Source organism: Delphinus delphis, chromosome 12 (genome assembly GCF_949987515.2).
Source record: "Delphinus delphis chromosome 12, mDelDel1.2, whole genome shotgun sequence".
Classification (NCBI taxonomy): domain Eukaryota; kingdom Metazoa; phylum Chordata; class Mammalia; order Artiodactyla; family Delphinidae; genus Delphinus; species Delphinus delphis.
The window spans coordinates 15,195,764-15,217,247 of NC_082694.2; the positions used below are offsets into that span (position 1 = coordinate 15,195,764).

The 21,484-nt window shown below is 53.9% G+C and overlaps 1 protein-coding gene across 1 annotated transcript in view; it reads left to right on the plus strand.

Annotated features, from left to right (window-relative positions):
• POLR1A (RNA polymerase I subunit A) overlaps nt 1–21,484 on the plus strand; it is a 76,917-nt gene that overhangs the window by 45,887 nt on the left and 9,546 nt on the right. The window contains exons 15-27 of the mRNA XM_060027416.1: nt 3,500–3,649; nt 4,669–4,852; nt 7,414–7,496; nt 7,601–7,759; nt 9,576–9,674; nt 10,688–10,840; nt 12,344–12,426; nt 14,243–14,408; nt 15,251–15,472; nt 16,356–16,570; nt 17,619–17,786; nt 18,653–18,788; nt 19,301–19,458. Of these exons, the coding sequence (XP_059883399.1) occupies nt 3,500–3,649; nt 4,669–4,852; nt 7,414–7,496; nt 7,601–7,759; nt 9,576–9,674; nt 10,688–10,840; nt 12,344–12,426; nt 14,243–14,408; nt 15,251–15,472; nt 16,356–16,570; nt 17,619–17,786; nt 18,653–18,788; nt 19,301–19,458 (1,976 nt within the window). The remainder of the gene's footprint in view (nt 1–3,499; nt 3,650–4,668; nt 4,853–7,413; nt 7,497–7,600; nt 7,760–9,575; nt 9,675–10,687; nt 10,841–12,343; nt 12,427–14,242; nt 14,409–15,250; nt 15,473–16,355; nt 16,571–17,618; nt 17,787–18,652; nt 18,789–19,300; nt 19,459–21,484) is intronic.

The window sequence follows — 21,484 nt, forward strand, 5'->3', positions numbered from 1 at the left end:
ATTTTTATGCCAATATCATGTCCTGATGACTGTAGCTTTGAAATAAGTTTTAAAATCTGGAAATGTGAGTCCTCCAGCTTTGTTCTTTTTCGAGATTGTTTTAGCTATTTGGGGTGCCTTGCATTTCCATATGAATTGTAGGGTCAGCTTGTCACTTGTGTAAAACTGGCAGTTGGAATTTTAATAGGGATTGCATTGATCTGTAGATCAATTTGGGGAGTGTTGCCATCTTAACAATATGAAGTCTTCCAATCCATGATGTTTCCATTTACTTAGATCTTCTTTAATTTCTTTAAATAATTTTTTTTATAATTTTTTTAATAATTTTTTTTATAATTTTTAATAATTTTTTTCTTTTAATAATTTCTTTAAATAATTTCTTTAAATAATTTAAAAAATATTGTTTTCCACTTACAAGTTTTGGATTTCTTTGGTTAAATTTATTCCTGAGTATTTTATTCTTCGTGAGGTTATTGTACATGGAATTCTTTTCCTAATTTCATTTTCATATTGTTCATTGTTAGTGTGTAGAAATATGGTTGATTTTTTTAAAAACAAATTTATTTGTTTATTTATTTATGGCTGAGTTGGGTCTTTGTTGCTGCGCACAGGCTTCCTCTAGTTGCAGCGAGCGGGGGCTACTCTTCGTTGCGGTGCGCGGGCTTCACATTGCAGTGGCTTCTCTTGTTGCAGAGCATGGGCTCTAGGCATGCAGGCTTCAGTAGTTGTGGCACGCAGGCTCAGTAGTTGTGGCTCGCGGGTTCTAGAGCACAGGCTCAGTAGTTGTGGCACACGGGCTTAGATGCTCTGTGGCATGTGGGATCTTCCCAGACCAGGGCTCGAACCCATGTCCCCTGCATTGGCAGGCGGATTCTTAACCACTGCACCGCCAGAGAAGCCCTACGGTTGATTTTTGAATGTTGATCTTAAATCCTTTAGCTTTGCTGAGTCATTTAGTAGCTCTAATAATTTTTTGTGGATTCCTTTGGGTTCTCTCTACATAAGGTTATGTCATCTGCAAGTAGAGGTAGTTTTCATTCTTACTCTCCAATCTGAAAGCAGCTTTATTCTTTCCATGCCTGATTGCCCTGGCTAGAACCTCTGTTGAATAGAGTGGCGGGAGCACACGTTCTTTTCTTGTTCCTGATCTTAGGCAGAAAGCGTCGTCTTTGCTCGCTGAGAATGGTAGCTGTAGGGTTTTCATTGACGCCTCCCCTTTATTAGGTCGATGATGCTCCTTCCTATTCCTAGTCTGTTGAGTGTTTTTATCATGAAAGGGTGTTGAGATTGTGAAATGCTTTTACTGCCCCCTTGATTTTACAGATGAGGTGGCAGGTCACATCTCCCTGTCCTTAGATGGTTGGATACATATGTTACCTTTCTCTCAGACTTTCCATCCTGACTGTGCCCAGCTGGCGGTCCCAACTGGGCATGTGACACTGCGGTTGAAGTGCAGCTTGTGGTCAGCATCCCAGGGAAGTCACCCTCCTGCCTTTACTCCTCACCCCCTCTCCTGGCGGTGCCAGCCTTGTGAAGCACGGGGGCCATGAACTTCCTGGTCATTTTCTGAGGGATAACAAGGGCTGTTGTCTGCTTTCTTTCACGATGCTGTTGCCAGCTGTCGCTGGTTCCCGGAGCCCATGCGTGAAAAGACAGCTGCTCCCGTAGCTGCCGCGACCCCATTGTGCACATATAGATACTTCCTTGTAGGGCACAGGCACACAGAGAGCCGTTGATGCCAGCCGGCGGCTCCCAGCCCCTCCGCAGCCCTGGGCCTGTCTGACCGGTCTGCCTGCCCCCAGCCTGCTGTGTCTTTGGGAATGCGTGCCCTTGGCCTCTGTGGAGCTGACCCGTGGTCATCCCCAGGAACGGCTGCCCCCATGTGGCTTCTCTGTGGAGCAGCTGTTTGTGAAATCGCCTCTCTTGGCCTCCTGCTGGCAGTCGTGTATTGAGTGGATGGCCATACCGATGGGCCCAATTGGGCAGAGGAAGGACTCCCCGGCCTTTCAGTAGCCATGATTAATCCCGGTCAAATAAATTTATTTCTGGTATTAGCTACGTAGAAGTGAATTGTGTGGGAGCCATGGGGTGGCCCAGCAGTCACATCACCAGCGCGCCCTGTGACAGACCTCACACAGAGACAGCGTCCCACGTGCTCCCCACTCAGGACGCCTCAATAACTGCTTCCAAAGTGCCAGTCCTTCTTGTCAGTGTCACTTGGGAGGCTTATTCTTTGCAGCATTTATTTAGCTTCAAAGTCCAGACCAGGAATGTATGTGGAACAGGTGATCCTGCTCAAAGTTAAATCCGAGCACGTCGCTCCTTTGATCACAACTTTCCGATTACCTTTCCTTCTCACTCAAACGAAAAGCCTTCTGCCCAGAACGCATGCTCTGACCTCTGCAGGGCTCCCTTCTCCTTCGTGGTGAGGCTTTCCCTGCCTGTCTTGTGGAAAATCCCAGGTACTCTCTCCGCCTGCCCTACTCTGAGTCCTCCTTCCCCACTTTATTTTCCTCCGAAGCGTGGATCCCCTCGGGATTGGAGGCTCCACTGAAGGCAGACTGTTTTATTCATGACTCCCCCAGCGCCTGGCTCAGAGTAAGCACTCGATGTATAATTGCTGAATGAATCAACGGATCTCATCTCTATGCTACACATGAGCAATGCTAAGGCTAAGAGAACGTAACCCTTTGCCCCCCAGCCCACGACCAGTCAGTGATGGAGTGGACCCTGGGACACCCCGTTATCCCCGAAGCTCCACCGCAGCCTGCTTCTCAGTCACATACCTCGGGCCTCCTCTGTGAAGCTCTTCAGAGGGAAGACTCTGGATTCTTAGTCTGTATATCCTTTCCTCCTTGGTGCCCCCCAGAAAGTCAGCACTGTTCTGTGGGAGGACATTACTAACTGTATGTGATAATTGTCATCTCTTTTGATGTGGCCTGAAAATGAGAGAAGGATGCCTCTGACGGGGTTCTTGGACCTCTGCCTCAGTCCTGGGGCTCACGTGTCAGAGCTGCCTTTCCCTGGCAGAGGGCGGTGTTACGAGCCCCACCATCTCTCTCAACCCTGCTGTCTGTTTTCCTTTTTTTTGTTTTTGTTTTTAACCACATACAAATTTAAATCTTTCTCTACTGTGATCCCACAGCAGTTTATTTTCCTTTTCTTCCTTTGGTCTATTCAAGAAGTTGATTTCAAGTCTAGGGGATTCTTCACTCTAAGAAGAAGTGAAGTTCTTAGTGGTATGTGTTTGTTTCCAATCCTAAACTCCCTCCCTCCTAAGTCATGTAAGCAGGAAAGTAAAAACTGAGATCTTGTCCCACAGACAAGAAACTGTCCCTTTTTTGTTGGTGGTGTTTTTTTGTTTGTTGTTTTCTGCTTCACCTGCAGCTCATCAGAATGGAGCTGTCTGCCTTTCAGGATGAAGAGGGACAGGGGGCCCTAAAAGGGAATGTCTCAGCTTTTCTTCCCTCCATCAGCTTTGTCTTCTTTTTCTTTCCAGGTTGTGTCCACGCTGCTCATCAACATAATCCCAGAGGATCACGTCCCACTGAACTTGTCAGGAAAGGCGAAGATTGGCGGGAAGGCCTGGGTGAAGGAGTCTCCTCGGCCCGTTCCTGGCTTTAACCCCGACTCCATGTGCGAGTCCCAGGTATGGCTGCCCAGCTGTGTGGGTTGGAGACTTCCAGTCCTGGGTTTAGGCAGCTTGATTTAAAATCAAGACAGAGAAATGGAGGCACGTGCATAGAAAGAGGAGTCGTGCCTGAAGGGAAGAAGTTGTACCCAAACTGTGTCGACTTCGGTTTTGGAAAGAGTAAGAGTTGACCATTAGCATTTGACTCTCAGTATAAAACTCATAACCAGCACGGAAAGGCTTCTCTGGCAGAAGGCCTCTGAACTTGACTCAGCAAAGCTTGGAAATGCAGACCCTGTGTTTTCCCCTGAGACCCCTGAGAGGCTGAAGATCATTACGCTGCTGTGAGGTTTCACACCTCCCAGCTCTGTGCTCAGGAACCAGGCGTTGGGGGCAGCCCCAGGGCAGCCAAACCCGGGGGCACGGTGCTGCTGCAGGAGAGCGACACACTAAAGACTGCCAAGGCCTCTGTGTGCTCTTGGTGGGGGAGTATCCCCACGGCCCCAGCTCACAAGTGCTTTGTCACAGGGTCTAACACACATCGCATTTGGAACCCAAGCTGCCCCTCTTCTTTCCCTTCCTAGATTATATACTTAATGTGTGTGGCACCGTGCAACTAGAAGTCCTTCCTTGAATTAGCTGCTAATGCTTGAAACCAACTTTATGGAAGTACAAACTCAGGTCTTAAATGATATCAAAAAGGTTGTGTTTTTCTTATTACCAGGGTACAAGGAAGGAAGTACCTAGGCCAAGGTCACGGTTATGAAGTTTAGACGCTAGGTGTTCTCATTTCCAGTCACAAGGTTTTTGTCAAGGATCCTTGACTTTAAGTCAGTACGGATGGGTGGAGGGAGCACGGGGCATAAGAACACACTGAAATATCTGTGTGTGTGTGTGTGTGTGTGTGTAGTCTTCTTTGCATCAAGGGCTTGAGGCAGGTTACAATAAGGTTAACAAGACACGAGATGGGGTGGGGTTGGGGACCTCACACAGGAGGCGCTGCCTCCAACCCAGCGTTGGTGGCCGTCCCTCTGCAGGTGATCATCAGGGAAGGGGAGCTGCTCTGCGGGGTGTTGGACAAGGCACATTACGGGAGCTCCGCCTACGGCCTGGTCCACTGCTGCTACGAGATCTATGGCGGGGAGACCAGCGGCAAGGTTCTCACCTGCCTGGCCCGCCTCTTCACCGCCTACCTGCAGCTCTACAGAGGCTTCACTTTGGGTGAGTGTGGGCAGGTGGCCCTGGGGCCCCCTCCCCTGGCCAGCACGCACACCAGCATGTCTCCCCGGCTCTCCTGGCAGCCTCCAGGGGAACAGCCGGGCTCCTTCGACAAAGGCATCCTCACTTGGCCACCAGCCACACTTCACAGCCTTGCTCCTTCTCAGTGCTTCCCCTGCCCCCCAATCCCATGTTTCTTCACATAGCACAGAATGACACGCCCCTGTACCCTCATCTCTATTTCCATTCTGTCCCTTTCTCAACCCCACCCTTTCTGGTTTTCGGTCCCTGAGACCGATGTTTTCACTCACACTCACCTCCATTCTCTCTTGCAAGTGCCCTTCCAGAATCCTCCAGTGCAGAATCCTCCGCACTCCATCTAGGGCCCTCCCTGTTGTCAGAGCTGCCTACACCTCCCGACGCAGCAGGTGAGGTTGGAAACACCACGTTGGGGCAGACCTGTCAGGTGATCCTAAGATAGGAAGAGGAACTCTCTGGTTTCCTCCCTGGAAATGAGAGCCCGCTGTTCAGGAAGTTGGCTTTGTAAAGAAAACACGTGTGCAGATACCTTCTGTGCCCCGAGCTCATTCAGGGCAGCGTGTCTCCAGGTGCGCAGAGCGGAGTCCGAGCCCTCCGGCAGTTTCCTGTGAGGAGTGGGTGACGGGCTGCATGCTGAACAGGAGCCCCAGTGAGCGTGGGAATCGTCCAGCCGACAAGACCAGCAGCGGTGGGACTGAGACCCCGTGTCCGTGTAGACGTGGGGCCGGTGGGCCTGCCGCAGCTGGAGTTGGCTCGTCGGCCTGCAGCGGGGCCTGCGTAATTGTATAATTTATATTAATCGTGGACAAGTCAAAATAATGTAGTACAGGTGTGAAAATAATTTAAAATCACCCAGCATTCAACTGCCAGGGATAACCACCAATGTCGATTTGATGTGTGTCTTTCTAGACTTGCCAAGTGCAAACACATTCAGAAAAAAGGGGATCCTACACGACCTAGTGTTTTGTAATCTGCTCCCCTCCCTCCAGGTGCAGATGTGTTTTTTTTTTTTTTTTTTTTTGCGGTATGCGGGCTTCTCACTGTTGTGGCCTCTCCCGTTGCGGAGCACAGGCTCCGGACGCGCAGGCTCAGCGGCCATGGCTCTCGGGCCCAGCTGCTCCACCGCATGTGGAATCTTCCCGGACCAGGGCACGAACCCGCGTCCCCTGCATCGGCAGGCAGACTCTCAACCACTGTGCCACCAGGGAAGCCCGCAGATGTGTTTTATAAATGTCCTCTTGGGTGAGCAAATATAAACCGACATCCTCAGGTCTGCGGCTACAGACTCTTCTACTTGTGTAGATGTACCGTAGCTTATTTAACCAGTTCCTGTTATTAGACGTTTAAGCTCTTTCCTGGTTGTCACGATATTGCTGGGATGAACACCCTTGAGCAAATATCTTTCAAAGCGAAAAGTAGAGGAAGATCCCACACCCAGACAGTGACGAGGATCAAACCTAACAGGCAGCTCTGCTCAGCACATGGTACGAGGAGAAGTTGGCCAAGGTGCAAAGACCATCTGGTGCCGAGAGACTGGGAGGGCGCAGGGCCAAGCTGGGCGTCGAGCTCGGAGGGGAGGCCAGGCTAGCCGTGGTGCCTTCTAGCCCTCGCAGCCGGAGGCCGCTGGAGGGACGGCAAGGCGGTCTGGAGCTGACCCCATGGAAGGGCCCACTTTCATGGTTGTGGCTTCCTCGCAGAGGGACAGTTTCTTTCCCCTCCTGCTCACACAAGTTCTTTAAAGGCTCTCAAGCTTCCAGGACTTTGCATGTGGAAGTCCCAGCCACCTTAGCCCCGCTTTGGAACAGTGCAGCCTTTGTCTCCCTTCCCACTCAGACCTTGGCCGAGGGACTTTGGAGTCCAGTAGCTCTCAGATGTAGACAGAAAGTAGTTCATTGAAAGAGAAAGTGGGAAGACTTCTTGCCCAAGGTGAGGAATTCCTCAGCCCTTTTAAGCCAGAAGGACAGGCTTAACTGAAGTGACCCAGGCTTTCCTCCTTCCAGTGCAATGACGGGGACCCTGCGGTGGTGGTCCCTGTCCCCCAGGCTCGAGCATGTCTGTGTGTGTGCCTGCACACGCGTTCTCACAACCACGTAGGCTGGGCCCTACGCAGTGTGACTCCTGGGAGTCAAAACTAGGATGTCCTCTCCCTCCCTCTCTTCTTTCCTCAAATTCAGTTTTTCACCCAAAACGTCATCTTCACTTCTAGCCCATCCATCCAACATGTTTTTATTGAATGGAGGGAGTATAGCTGGTGGCTAAGGCACAAGTTTGGGACGTGGGCTTGGATTTACTCTCTGCCACTGTAACTCTGGGCTCAAGTTCGAGCCTTAGGTTTTGTCCTTTGTAAAATGGTAAGCCCGTAAGAGACGGTAGCAGTCTCTTAATGGTGATATGAATGTCACCATCATTGTCCAAGTGTTCCCTGCATGCGTGGCACCATGCTCCGTGCCCTGACCTCACCAAGTTCACAGCCTGGTGAGAAGTCAGGCCCGGTCTCATCCAAGCTTGTCTGTTTCACTTCACAGGCGTGGAAGACATTCTGGTCAAGCCGAAGGCAGATGTCAGGAGACACAGGATCATTGAGGAGTCCACCCACTGTGGGCCCCGGGTGAGGAGGGCCTGGGTGGCTACTGCCTGCCGCAGAGGGTTGGCTGGGCTCCACACCCTCCTCACCTGGCTGCAGCCTTCGACGTTGTCCTTTTCTCATTCTAGGCTGTCAGGGCTGCGTTAAACCTTCCAGAAGTGGCATCGTGCGATGAGGTCCGAGGGAAGTGGCAGGATGCCCATCTGGGCAAAGACCAGAGGGATTTTAACATGATTGATCTGAAGTTCAAGGAGGAAGTGAATCATTACAGCAATGAAATTAACAAGGTTAGTCCAGCAATGTGTGCACTTACCACCACCATTTTGAATGCTGGTGTTTTAAAAAATTACATTTTGATTCTCGCTCTGGGCTCTTTGGAGCAACTTGGCTGTTTAATAGCTGACGAGGTGAGACGTGAGGTGGGGCGAGTAGAATTGATCGTTTTGAAAAGCCAAGGGCTTCATTCCCTCACCCCGTTGGGGTCTGGAAAGGTCTTTGATGAATGCTGAGAAAGAAGACATTGCACTGTTTTTCTTTTTTCCTTTTTTTTTTTTGACCACGCACAGCTTGTAGGATCTTCGTTACCCGACCAGGGATTGAACCCAGGTCCTTGGCAGTGAAAACACCGAGTCCTAACTACTGGACCACCAGGGAATTCCCCACTATTTTTCATTTTAAATGTTTGTATTTTAGGGTAACTGCATTAAAGGGGACGGAAGGAAATCTTTCCCAGGGGCCACTGCAGGGTGGAGGGGCAGAATGAAGGATCAAAACCACCAGTGCTGCTTATATGGGGGACCCAGGAGTGAAGGCCTGGGTTCGAATCCTGGCTCTGCCGCGGACTTGCTGTGAGATCTCGGGCCTTGTGTGATGTGAGCGGTCTGAGCCAGGTGTCCTCCCCCAGGGGGTTGGGGATGGGAAGAGCACCTGCCTCGTGGGCTTGCAGGGAGGATTTAGGAGCTAATCTGCACGGTGCCCTGGGTGAGGTGAGCGCCCTGCCAGTCCTCCAGAGCCCCTTCCTGCGCAGCTGAGAAAGGAGAGGGACGTCCCCGCACAGGCCAGGATGGCAGACCCCGTTCTCTCGCCTTCTCAGCCCAGAGCTGGGGCTCCCAGTCCTGCGGCTTGAAGGAGCCCACCTGGCCCTCACCCTGCCTCCTGGGCCTTGAGGCCCCACCTGAGGAGGAGGGAGGGAGGCGTGGCCAGTGCCCAGCAGAAGTCAGTGTTTGCCCGTGGAGTCCTCTGACTGGCTGTCAGCATCCCCTCAGCGGCCAAGAATGCAGACCTTTTGGTACAGTTCCGTCCTTGAGAGTCGTGGTTCAGAGGAGCCCTCCAGTACCGCGTGAAAACCAGGAGGCTCAGCTTCCAGGGCTGACTGGGGACGCTGCAGGTGGGGCGTTGTCTCAGAAGCATCTTAGGATTATTTCTTGTTCCTCCATCTCTTTCCATCCACTCTGCCTCTCCTGTGTGGGGCTGGGTCTCTGCAACCCTAGGCAGAAGCTTAGATAGACTCAGAGCTCCCCCCACCTCAGCATCTCCCTGGTCCCCCTGGGGGCTTTGCTAGCTTCCGCTGGCCCAGGAGCCAAGGTGAGCCTCCTGCTTGGTATTTGGGCAGCATGTTGGGAAACGTGAGTGTGACACAGACATTGGTCATCATTGCTACTGTCCAGGGCCAGGCCATGCTCTGCTGGACAGGTTCCCAAGGGCACCACCTTAGGTTTTATTTTTAACCAGCTGCTTTTCAGAATCATGAACTGGAGATGCTGGCCCCTCTGCATCTCCTTTCGGGCTTCCTGGCAGAGGTGTCAAGAGAACGCAGCACCCTGGGCCATCCTCTTTTTTTTTTCTTTTTTTTAGTTGTTATTGGAGTATAGTTGATTTAAAATGCTGTGTAAGTTTCTGCTGTGCTGGGCCATCCTGTAGACTTCTCTCCAGGGCTTCTAGCCAAAGGGTTGATGCCGGGTGAGACTTCTTACCTCGGGTGGGACCTGGCGCTTCTCTCTTAGATAAGTAGTCTGTGTTGGCTTCTGCATCCTGGATTTACCTTCTGAACCTGGGATTCCCAAGAGGGTGAGTCACTGACCAGTGCGTGTGTTCCATCTGCAGGCATGCATGCCTTTCGGCCTGCACAGACAGTTCCCAGAGAACAACTTGCAGATGATGGTGCAGTCTGGAGCCAAAGGTTCAACTGTGAATACCATGCAGGTGTGAGCCGAGGCGGGTGCTGGCTGGTTTGCAGAAGGGTGGGGTAGTTGCAGGAGGCCCTTTTCAGATTTGTTTCTATTTTTAAAAGGATCCACATTCCGTTCGAAATGTGGCAAGTACTGAAAAATACAAAAGTATGTCAAAATCAGTGCAGGCGCTAACCACTGTTAAGTGTCATAGACAGATACCGACACAAATATCCAGATACTGACGTGTACCAAACAGATCCATGTTGTAAACTTACACACTGTATTATTATACATAGTCACGTTATATATAAACACGGCGTGTGTGTATTTATAATCTTAGCTGAGATCCTGAAACGTTGCACGATCTGCGTTCTTCATTCAGTGTTACATTATAGGCATTGTCCGAGAGGTTTCTTAACCTTTAATTTTTGGCTCGTTGTGGAGGACCAATTACTGCAGTGCTACCACAGCATTTTCACACATTTTAGCAACTTTTAAAAAATACCTTGATGACCTTGAGAGGGTCTCAAGGACCATCTCATCATCTGGTGAGTAGAGAGCAATAGGAATGGGCTTAAAAGGCTGGAGGCCATCGGGAAGCCCTTTCGACTAAATAAAATCCAGACCTGCTGCTCTTCTCCCCCCCAAGAACATGAATAGGCAGTTTTATTCTCTTTTGACCTGAGAATGTTAAAGATCACAGTTAAACTACTCTTTCTGCTAGTCTCAGTTTCCCCGTTAGGACCTGGGGGTCCTGTCCAAGTATAACACGCGATGCTTCTGAAACATGGCTGCCTTTACAAACACCGTCCGTTTCAACTGAGTCCAAATGCGAAAATTGCCGTCATGGAAAGGAAGACATAGTTATCTTCCTGGAAGGTCAGCTTTCTGGGCTCGTTTAGCAATCTAGGCTGGCCTTCAGGAGCTTGGATCCCATGCAGTGTTTCTGGAAGAGCAGCCCCCCCCCCCCATCCCCTGCTGGGACGGAGCATCATTTAACGAGCATGTGGGTCTTCAGCTGCCTTTGGGTTTCCTTTCTCCCAGATCTCGTGCCTGCTGGGCCAGATCGAACTGGAAGGCCGGAGACCCCCGCTGATGGCATCTGGCAAGTCACTGCCCTGCTTCGAGCCGTATGAGTTCACCCCCAGGGCTGGCGGCTTCGTCACTGGCAGATTCCTCACTGGCATCAAGCCTCCTGTATGTAGTTTGGGTTTTCCTTTGGGCTGTTCTCCTCATCTCTTAAGCTCAACAGTAAGAGGCCTGTGACTTTCACCAGCAGCTTTAAGCAAAGACAGCCAAGTGGGCTTCCCTGGTGGCGCAGTGGTTGAGCGTCCATCTGTCGATGCAGGGGACACGGGTTCGTGCCCCGGTCCGGGAAGATCCCACATGCCGCGGAGCGGCTGGGCCCGTGAGCCATGGCCGCTGAGCCTGCGCGTCCGGAGCCTGTGCTCCGCAAAGGGAGAGGCCACAGCAGTGAGAGGCCCACGTACCGCAAAAAAAAAAAAAAAAAAAAAAAAGACAGCCAAGTAATAAGTGCCAGGCTATCCCTGCTTACCCACTAGACCCTGGGGCCTGCAAGGACCAAGAGGACGCAGCCCTGTCGTGTTCACCATCATAATGCCAGAGCCCAGCACGGTGCCTAGCGCATCGTGGGTGCTCGGGAGGGATTGCTGATGAATGGGAAGATGAATAAGACCAATCCCAGCTCTGCCTCTTCCTGCTCTGCGCCCTTTCTCCACCGGTTCTTCCCTGCATCTGAGGGCAGCTGGGGACGGCGAGGCCCCTCACCAGGGTGCTCTCTGTGGCCAAAAGGAGCATCACAGAGACTTATTTCACAAAGCTTCCCTAAGAGAACCTCCCTGGCTCCTCCTTGACCTTGGGAAAATTGACCAGCGGTAGCAAATGTCTAGTTTTTCCTCAGTCAGCAACAAAACTCTCCCTTAAGAGAAAGGTTTTCTCCTCACACTTGGCAGAAATGGCTTTTCGACTGTGAGTACCTTCTGTTCCCTGGTCTAGCGTGTCTCTGCAAGGACGCCTCTTGTCAGACAGCTAAGTGCAGGTTGTGAACGGGACCGACCCTTTGTGTCAGGGCCACCAGCTGCTCCCAGGGCTCCTCCCTCAGTCCCACACGGACTCTCCAGTGGCCATCCGTGGCCCCTGGCGAAGGGTGGTGGAGAGCTGACGCAGACCAGAGAGTTCTGAACTCTGGTTGCGACCCCTTCGTGCATCATGAAACGATTGACTTCATGGAATGAAACAGAGTAGAGTGGTAAAGGCAGCATCAGAGTGGGGAATGGGGTCATTTCATAGAGTTTTAGCTCGAGTCATGTTATCTTTTATCGGCATGTGTGTGTGTGTATGTATGTACGTGTTTGCTGATTACTGTTATAAACCCATGTCTCGTTGTGGAATTTTGGAAAACCCTGCATGATGAGGCACCAGTGCCGTTTCTGTTTGGAAAATGGGGTGCGTGTGGGGTGTGGGACATGGCACTGAGGACGGACTCCTGGGAACGGGAGCTGGAACATTTGTCCCTCTGTGCTCGGGCAGAATGAGACAGAGGCAACCCCAGGGGAGGGCAGGAGTCCCTGGGGCCGTGGGAGACGTCAGAGCTGCCAGGGGCACTGGCTTGAGCCACCCTTAGGAAGCACACCGTCCTCACTGCCACCCCTGGGACCTGGGTCCCCGCTTCTCCCACAGGAGTTCTTCTTCCACTGCATGGCCGGGCGAGAGGGTCTGGTGGACACGGCTGTGAAGACCAGCCGCTCCGGCTACCTCCAAAGGTAAAGAGCACCTGCTCTGCCACCTTTAGGTGGCATCAGCGTCGCAGGTCCATTCACCTCTGTCATTTTTTTCACATTTTCATTGACAATTCACTTAAGATCCCTTTGGATGAAAAAACTTCTAGAAAAAAATGTCCACGGGTGGCCCAAGACAGAAAATAGCCGATATCCTTCCCCTCCTAGAGGATCGGTAAAGTGTGAGCTCAGAGGTTTATAGGAAGGGCCCGTGCGTCAGCGTGTGCGCCTTTCCCTGGGAGGAAGGTCCTGGGTGGTGATGCACTGGTCCTGCCCCCCGGGAGGGCTGTGCGGTTGGGGCAGAGAGGATTCCAGGCCCCTTGGGTCCGGCACTCGGAGCCAGGCCGGTCTCAGTTTTAAGCTTCAACCTCCCACCTGCCCAAACAGGCCAGCCAGAGAAGCTCCGTGTTCCCTTTCCTCCCAGAGAGGAGGTTAAACAAGCAGGTCTGGGCTGGTGCGCCCTGAGTTCCTGCATCCGGTGTGGATTACAGGGCCAGATCCACCTGTGAGCAGGGGTTACGCCCCACCTCCATCCTCTTAAATCATTCAGGGATACCTGTGGAGTGTAGAAAAAGCTAGGAATCGAGTGATCGCCTGAGTCTGGGGGTGGGGGATCTGTGTCGGGGGCCATCTGAATGCAGAGCAGGGAAGAGGAGGGTGTTGGGGATCCGGGCTGGCATGAAGAGCGGCAGCCACTGGGGCAAAGGGCACAGCGGTCCGCAGGACCCCTCTGCCGGTGGAGGGTCACGGCAGGAAGGGCGAGTGCCTTCCTTCAGACAGGAGGGGCCGTAGGTTGGAAGGCTGCCTCTTGTGGGTGGCGATGGAAAGGGAGAATCCGACGCGGCGAAGACGTGGGGCAACCGGCTGAAATGAACAAGAGGCAGGAGGCGTCAGGCCTGAGTGGCAGCACAGTGGCACGGTGGACAGAAAGCAAGACGCTGCAGAGGGGAGAGAGAAAGTTGTGGCTGGCGTGAGGGGGCAGCGGCAGGATAAGCAAGGGGACACGTTCCGGGGGGGCGCTGAAGCTCGGGAGAGGCCTGGAGATGCAGCCTCCAGGGCTGTGGCTGCTGCCGAGAGCTGCAGCCCTGCGAGGTGCCTGGTACCTCAGCATCTGCAGCAAAGGGGACACGGATGCTCAGCTCCAACCTTGCCAGGCCCCGGGCCGGGTGCCGAGAAGACAGTGCCGAGAAGACAGTGCCTTGGAGCTCAGGGGAACAGTGGCTCCTAGGAGACCCCCTCTGAAGGTGGCAGGAGGAGAAACCAAGGCAGGGTGGCCAGAGAAGTAAGCTAAGGCCAGCACCAGGGCAGCAGAGGGGGGCAGGTTGAGGGCGGCAGCTGACCGCTGGGAGCACTGAGGAAAAAAGGCACCGGGTTAGGGCTGTCACGTCAGCATTTAGTTCCTAAGGTCCCCTTTGTCCCTGACAGTCTCTGGACTAATGGCGTGAGAGAAGCATTGGATGGGGCGACAGCCCCGCTGCTTTGCCTGCCTCCTGGGTCTAAGGACACTGGTCCCTGGGGAGCCCTGCCATGTCAGGGAGCGACGGAGCAGGCAGTGGTCCCAGCAGCTGGGGCTGGAGCTGGGAGTCGGGGTCGAGCGGGGCAGCCAACCTCCTCAGGACACGTGGCTGCAGCCCCTGGCCGCGAGGTGCTGTAGCTCAGAGCCTGGGGCACGGGAGCCAGCCTGTCCTGGGGGCTTGCCTGGCTGCAGGACAGCAGTCCCCTTTTCTGCCCTCCATCCGCTCCATCAGAGGCTGCCCTGGGAGGTGGCCCGGTGGGCGCTGAGCCAGTGGTCCCTGTACAGGTGCATCATCAAGCACCTGGAGGGGCTGGTCGTCCAGTACGACCTGACAGTCCGCGACAGCGACGGCAGCGTGGTGCAGTTCCTGTATGGGGAGGACGGCCTGGACATCCCCAAGACACAGTTCCTGCAGCCCAAGCAGTTCCCCTTCCTCGCCAGCAACTGTGAGGTAGTGTGCCGGTCCCCCGCGCCTGTGGGTCGTGGGGCGGGGGCCGTGCGGTGGGCCTCCCGCCCTGAGCCTTGCCACTCAGAGTGGCCGCTGAAAACTAGGGTGGGAAGAGTTCAAAAGCACCAGGCGATGCCTTGGAACGCCTGGCCTTGTCAGAGCCCCTCCCTCTGCGTGCCTCATCCCGTGAGACGGCAGAGAGGCACGCACACGTCTAGAAAAACTGCACCGTGTGGGGCATTTGCCTTGTGCCAGGCCCTAAACTAGAGCGCACCGTGGCTGCTGTCTCCCTTCCTCCTCCCTGCGGCCTGGGGACGCAGGTGGCCCTCTGCCCATTTTACAGCCAAGGTAGCTGAGTGGCAGGGTTTCAGGGACGAGCTGGTGAGTGGCAGGGCTTGTGTCTGCACCCAGGCCCTCTGACGCACAAGCCCGCGGTTTTCCTACCACACCTTACCGCCCCGAGAGCGATCGTCACCGTTGGCCCAGCAGTCACCCTGTTTTACAGTTTGGGAAACTGAAACTGACATGGCCTGTCCAAGGTCATGAAGCAGGTGGTCGAATTGAAGGTTGTACTCCGGGGTTGGCTCCTTCCCATCCTGGCGCCATGTTCTGGAGGGACTCTGAGTGTCACGGTCTCTCCCCCGTGACCTCAGCTCCTGAGACCGCCAGCTCCCAAGTCTGACTGGCACAGAGTGAGGGCCCTGGTTAGCAGTGGGTGCTCAGACCCCCCCAGGGGCATCGTGAGGGCTCCACACGGGCCACCTCCGTCCTGTGAAGTTGTGTGACGTGGCCCTTGTGTTACGCCCTCATCTCTTTGGTTTTGTCTGTGTGGTCTGTTTGTTTAGGTGATAATGAAATCGAAGCACCTCCATGAAGTTTTATCCAGAGCAGATCCCCAGAAAGCTCTCCGCCACTTCAAAGCCATCAAAAAATGGCAAAGCAAGCATTCCAACACCCTGCTGAGAAAAGGCGCCTTCTTGAATTATTCCCAGAAAATTCAAGCAGCTGTGAAAGCCTTGAACCTCGAGGGCGCAAACCAGAACGGCCGCAGCCCCGAGACTCACCAGGTAATGCTGGGGTTCGGTGGGGGGCGGGGGTGGGCGATCAGTCAGGGGTTGAGGGGATGAGGAAGGAGTTGTTTTCCCGGTGGAAGGTACAGTCATGAAATCTGGCTTCATTCAGTGCTGGTCAGGAAACATGGCACTCAAATAGGGATTTAAGGAAGGGAATCTTTACAGAGGTGTGGACAGGGTTCCAGGAAACTAGGGCTGGTAAGTTGGGTTCCCACCCGCCCCCCACAGGCAGGAACAGTCACCAGGAGTGGAGAGGGTGGCCGTGGGCAGAGGCCACCTGACAGGAGCCCTCAGTAGAGTTCTGGGCTCCGAGATCCATTAGAGAGGGCGGGGGATGAATGCCCAGCCTCGCTCTCCTCCCACATGCCTTTCTGCTTCTGGGACCTCCCGTCAGCCAAGCACAGCTGGGAGCCAGGAGGCAGGGGAGCGCTTTGGGGCACCGAGCGTGGGAAAGCCTGGGTGGGGGACAGACAGGGATCCAGCACAGTCACCTGGCTTGTGGTGACTGTGTCCTTGTTGACCTGAGACAGCCCTGGCTTTGCCTCTCATCCCAGTATTATTATTAATAGTGCCCCGTTTTACGCTACAAGACACTCAGTTTGGACAGTAACTTAACGTGGTCACCCTGCCTGTGCTTGAAGGGCCAGGACGAATCGCTTGTAGAGTCGTGGTAAAGCAGTGCGCCCTGGGATGGATTCGGTTTCTCCGCGTTTCAGATGTCAAGATGGCCTTCTCATTGCCGTCAGGTTTCTGTCTCTTTCCCCTGTTCTCATTTGAAGCCAGTGCCTCTGATACGCCTTATCTTACTGGGCGTCCCAGGAAGAGAAGCCTATTCCTGGTGCCCTCCAGCATAGCTGAGGCCCATCCTTCCTTTCAGATGTTGAGGATGTGGGCTGAGTTAGATGAGCAAAGCCGGAGGAAATACCAGAAGAAGGCGTCTCCTTGTCCTGACCCCAGTCTGTCTGTCTGGCGCCCAGACATCTACTTTGCGTCAGTGTCGGAAACATTTGAAAAGAAGGTGGATGACTACAGTCGCGAGTGGGCAGCTCAAGCAGAGAGGAGTTACGAGAAATCGGAGCTCTCTCTGGACCGGTAATGACATTGATTTATCGCACAGCACACACACAGGGAGAATCTGCTTCTCAGGCCCTTCCCCGCCCACTCTGGCGGCCTCCTGGGTTCAAGGCCCCAGCAAGAAGGAGGGAAGTGAAACAGAGGGCGCCTTGCAGGCCCTGAGGCCTGTGGGACGGATGAGAGCAGGTAGGCAGGAGTGCACCCCCCATCTGGGCCACGACGGAGAAGAGCGCTCTTTGGGGACAGAGCCCTGCACAGGTGGCCCCTCTCTTGAGTGTCGTGTGGTGGGCACGGTTATGTGAGAATCAGGGAATCTGGTCAGAAGCTGCCAACCCTTCACTGGTTTGAAGTAGCAGGGAGAGAAGACACATCAGGTCAGCAGAAAGTCGGACTTTTGAAAAGAACTTGCGTAGAAACGTAGTTCTGTTACCTTCCTCTGTGTTCAGACGTAATGTCCCGTTTAGTCGCTGTTTGTTGAGCCGCTTCCTTGTCCTACGTTCCGGGGTAATACAGTGTTCCTTGGCTGTTCTAAAAGGGCCGGCATCCGTAGGAAGAAGGGTTAGTGAATTACAAAATTGTGGAGCGCGCACACTTCCGATGTGGCCTGTAGCCATTTGCACTAATTAAGAAAATAAGCACCCCCTTCCCGCCTCCCCCCCGTATCCCCATAATTGCTCAGTGAACCTCTTCCTGGTTTGTACAGAGGGAGGTTTAAGCCCTCTCCAAGCCATCACAACTACTGGGCAAAAAAAGAATTAACAAAGGGACACGTGAATAGTGAGCTCACTAGTTCCGGGACGTTCTCAGGGTGAACGTGAACAGTCCGAGCCTGGACATCTAGAGCTTCAGCTACCCAGCTGGGCTCTGTGCTGTGTCATTTAGGACATTTCAGGGTCACTGGCCGGAATTTAAGGCTTAGAAGGACCATTTGCTTAGGAAAAAACAAGCCCAGAAAGAGGGAGAGGTAACAGGTCCATGTGCCCTGCTTGTGGGTGGCATTGACAGCTCCTGACAGGCAGGTAGTGTCTGTGCCCCTGACTCCTGCTGTCCCCTGCCCCACCTCCAGGTTGAGGACTCTTCTGCAGCTGAAGTGGCAGCGCTCGCTGTGTGACCCGGGAGAGGCCGTGGGCCTGTTGGCCGCACAGAGCATCGGGGAGCCCTCCACGCAGATGACCCTGAACACCTTCCACTTTGCCGGCAGAGGCGAGATGAATGTCACCCTGGGCATTCCCAGGTGGGGGACTGCGAGGGTGCAGGGGCTGGGTCTGTCCTAGCCCACTCCTGGGGAGGAAGTCATTTCATTAGAGAGAGAGAGAGAGAGGGTGTCATCAAAGCAGGGGTCAGGGTTGGAATTTCCAGAGCCCAATGGGCTTGTGTGGTTGGATCCATGCCCAGGCCTCTTAGCATCTCCATTTATCTCTCCACCAACTCCTGTATCCAAGTTACCTGAGATGCTTGTGAAACTACATACTCCCGGGGTCAGGCCGTCTGGTTGCCCAACTTCGGGGGCGCCACTCACCTAGAACATGACCCAAAGGGGCCCTGGCCCTTCAGGTAAAAGTACACACCTGGCAGGCTGGTGGCCGCTGGGTGAGAGGAAAGAAAAGAGATCAGGCTCGCCTGCCTGGCCCGGCTACTTTTTAGCAGAGTGACACAGGCTCCCCGGCTTCCTGTGGGAGGGAGGAGGGCGGGGTGCACCATGCAGTCGGGCCGTGCAGGCTGACTGAGCCATGGCCGAGGTCTAGCCGTGGTCCCTGTGCCCAGTGGGAGCGCTGCAGACGCTGCTTCCCTTCCCTGCATCTCTTATTCGTTCAGTAAGCACCCATGCTGTATTGCGAGGCACAGGTGATAGGAAACAGGAAGAAGACACAGCCCTGTCCTTGAGGAGCTCGTGCTCCAGCGGAGGAAGCTGACAGAAGAGTCCCTTGCTGTCACACGCGGGGCCAGAGCTGGGACTCCCTGATCAGCATATCTCCCCCACGAGATCCTGTGGTCTCTCGCAGATCCTCAAAGAACTGTGACATCTTTATGAGAAAGGCCTCGCAAAAGTAAAGAATCGGGGTACCTCTTACGGCCAGATGTGCCCTTGTTCTGTGACAGGTTGAGGGAGATTCTCATGGTGGCCAGCGCCAACATCAAGACGCCCATGATGCGCGTGCCTGTGTTCAACACCAAGAAAGCGCTGAAGAAAGTGAAAAGCCTGAAGAAGCAGCTCACCAGGGTGTGCCTCGGGGAGGTAATTGTCTCCCTGGGACCCAGGGCTGCAGGCTGGCTGCAGGCGTTTTCCTGCATCCTCCCATCCGTCCTCCCAACTCTTCTCCCATCCGGGCAGAACAGCCTTTGCCAGCTGTTCAGACGCTGGCTTAGACTCCACCCAGTGAGAGGGAGGCTTTCTCTGCCAGGTGCTAAGCAGGGATGGATCAGGAAGCTTTAAAGGTAATCACTGGTCTGCAGCATTCTTCGTGCCTTAAGAATCAGGACATCTTCTGGGTCAGCTCACCAGCCCCGCTGGAGCCTGCCCCCTCCAGCCAGGCCGTTCTCTGGAGGTGTGCCTACAGGGTGTGGGGGGGTCTCTCTCCCCACCCCCCGAGGGATCTACACCAGCAGAGCTTGTTGGAGTTTCTCTGGGATTTTGGCCTGTGGTCCCAGCCCCTGTCCCTGCAAACTCTCAGTTTTCCCATAACCCACTTGTAATGCTCAGTCCCAGGCTTTGAGCAAATTGGTTTCTGTCTGTCAATCTGGTTCTAGGTGTTGGAGAAAATTGATGTCCAGGAGTCCTTCTCTATGGGGGAGAAACAGAACAAGTTCCGGGTGTACGAGCTGCGGTTTCAGTTCCTGCCACACGCGTACTACCAGCAGGAAAAGTGCCTGAGACCCGGGGACATCCTGCATTTCATGGAAACAAGGTCAGGACTCAGGCCGTGCTTATTGCTTGACTTTGTCATGGACCTTGAGGGCTTCTGGCCACAGGACTCCCAGAGACCGGGTGCTTTTGCGCAAATGATTCCTTCAAAGGAGGTGTTTAGAAAAGGAACAGGTCCTGCAGCCTCATGTGGCTTGTGGGTATGACTGCATTAACCGCATTCCCATCTCTGCCCCCTGTTTTTCTCTCTGGCCCATGAGTCTCGGGTACTCGGGTTTTGTAGGCTTTAAGATGGAGGAGGTCATGTACCATAAAGAGAGCAGAGCCCCGTCGCAGTGGTGCTGCTGTGACGTCAGACCAGCACGTGGTGTTAATTTCTGTCATGATGCGGTTCCTGATACACTTATATTCTGCTAGGAAGGAGCAGTGTGCTGACGGCATGCTGCTCTTGAACGCAGGTCTATAACTGGGGTTACCTTCAGCTTCTTAGAGCAATTCTGGTTCCCTTCTGGTGGGGAGAAGGAACATCCATTTTCTGTCCGGTTCAAGTCACTGTTGGCCATTGGAAAGCACGGGCCACAGTGCTGAGTGCGCAGGAGTAGGATGGGGGTCATACTGGGGCTGGGGGAGCCAGGAAGAGCCAGCGAAGCACTTCCGACTGGCCACCTGACCCTGGATTGCAGTGTGCAGACTCAGATGGCTGCGGGGCCGGCAGGTGAGAAGGCCGGTGAGGCAGGTTGGGGGCCTCCGTCCGGCTGGAGAGCGCGTCACCGGCCTCAAGCGGGCAGGGATGTGGGCCAGGGTGGCCAGACCTTCTGATGCAGAAAAATAAGAAGAAAACCGCCTCTCCTTTTTCTTTCTTTGGCTGTTTGCTTGCTTTTACTTTTTCTAGATAAATCTTCTCTAATTTGTAAGCATTGGCAACTAATTCATATCTTTTTAAAAGCCTGGTGAGGGGACTTCCTGGTGGTCCAGTGGTTAAGACTCTCCGCTTCCAATGCAGGGGACACAGGTTCGATCCCTGGTCAGGGAACTAAGATCCCACATGCCACGCAGCACAGCCAAAAAACTAACTAACTAACTAAATTAATTAATTAAAAAAAAAAAAAAAGCCTGGTGAGGCTGAAATAGATCCCATATGTCAGCAGGATTTGGCCACGGACCACTAACCACTGTCTTGAGTCTAGAACAGCCCTCAGGTTTTCCGGAGCTGCTTGGAAGTAGAGAACTGATGGCAGACTTGAGGCAGGACGTCTGTGCACTCAGTCATCCCACAAATATTTACTGAGTGATGCCCGCTCACAGGCTAGGCCCCAGGGCAGTGTGGCTGGGAGGGAGTGACTGTCCTGCCATGGGCCCTGTTCTGCCCTCACCTGAAGATGTGGACTGGCTGCAGCCTGGCCCCCGAAGCAGGTGGCACGTAGGATGGCGGGTGTTGTGGTAGATGAGCTTGGATGTGAACTCCGCCCTTTTTACGGGGGAGCTTGCTGGGCCTCGGAAGCACCTATGTCGCTCTTCGCCTGGGTGGAGGAGGCTCATCTTATCAGGCAGGCCCAGTGCTCTCGGGGTGCTGGGTCACGGCGCAGGAGACCTGTCTGTGCCCCAGCTGCCGGCTCATTAATTAACTGGGAGGAACACCACTCCCAGGCGTGCCGCTGTCTGTGCCGGCCAGGCGGCCCTTCCCTGAGAAATCGGAATTCGGATCACGTGGCCTCCTGAGAATTACCAGGAGCAGGCGGAGTCTGCGATCTGCCCCATTTCTCTGCATCTCAGGTGTGGACCTGCCAAGCAGGTAGGTCACAGGAGGCGTGCCCCAGGCTGTGCTCAGAGTTCTTTCTCTTTACGTTGCCTTGGGGAATTGAAAATTCATCGCTTTTTTAAAAGTTCTTCTTGGTGAGGAGGAGCCCTGGCTTCTTCCCAGTGGTGACAGACTCAGTCAGCTCCTTCTTTGTATTGGGCCCGTGCGCTTGCAAGGCTGTGATGAACAAAGCCATGTGCAGTCGCCTGGTGGAGCTGCCCTGTGACTTGGGCAGGGGAGCCAGAGGGAGCAGCACGTGGAAGGGGCTGTG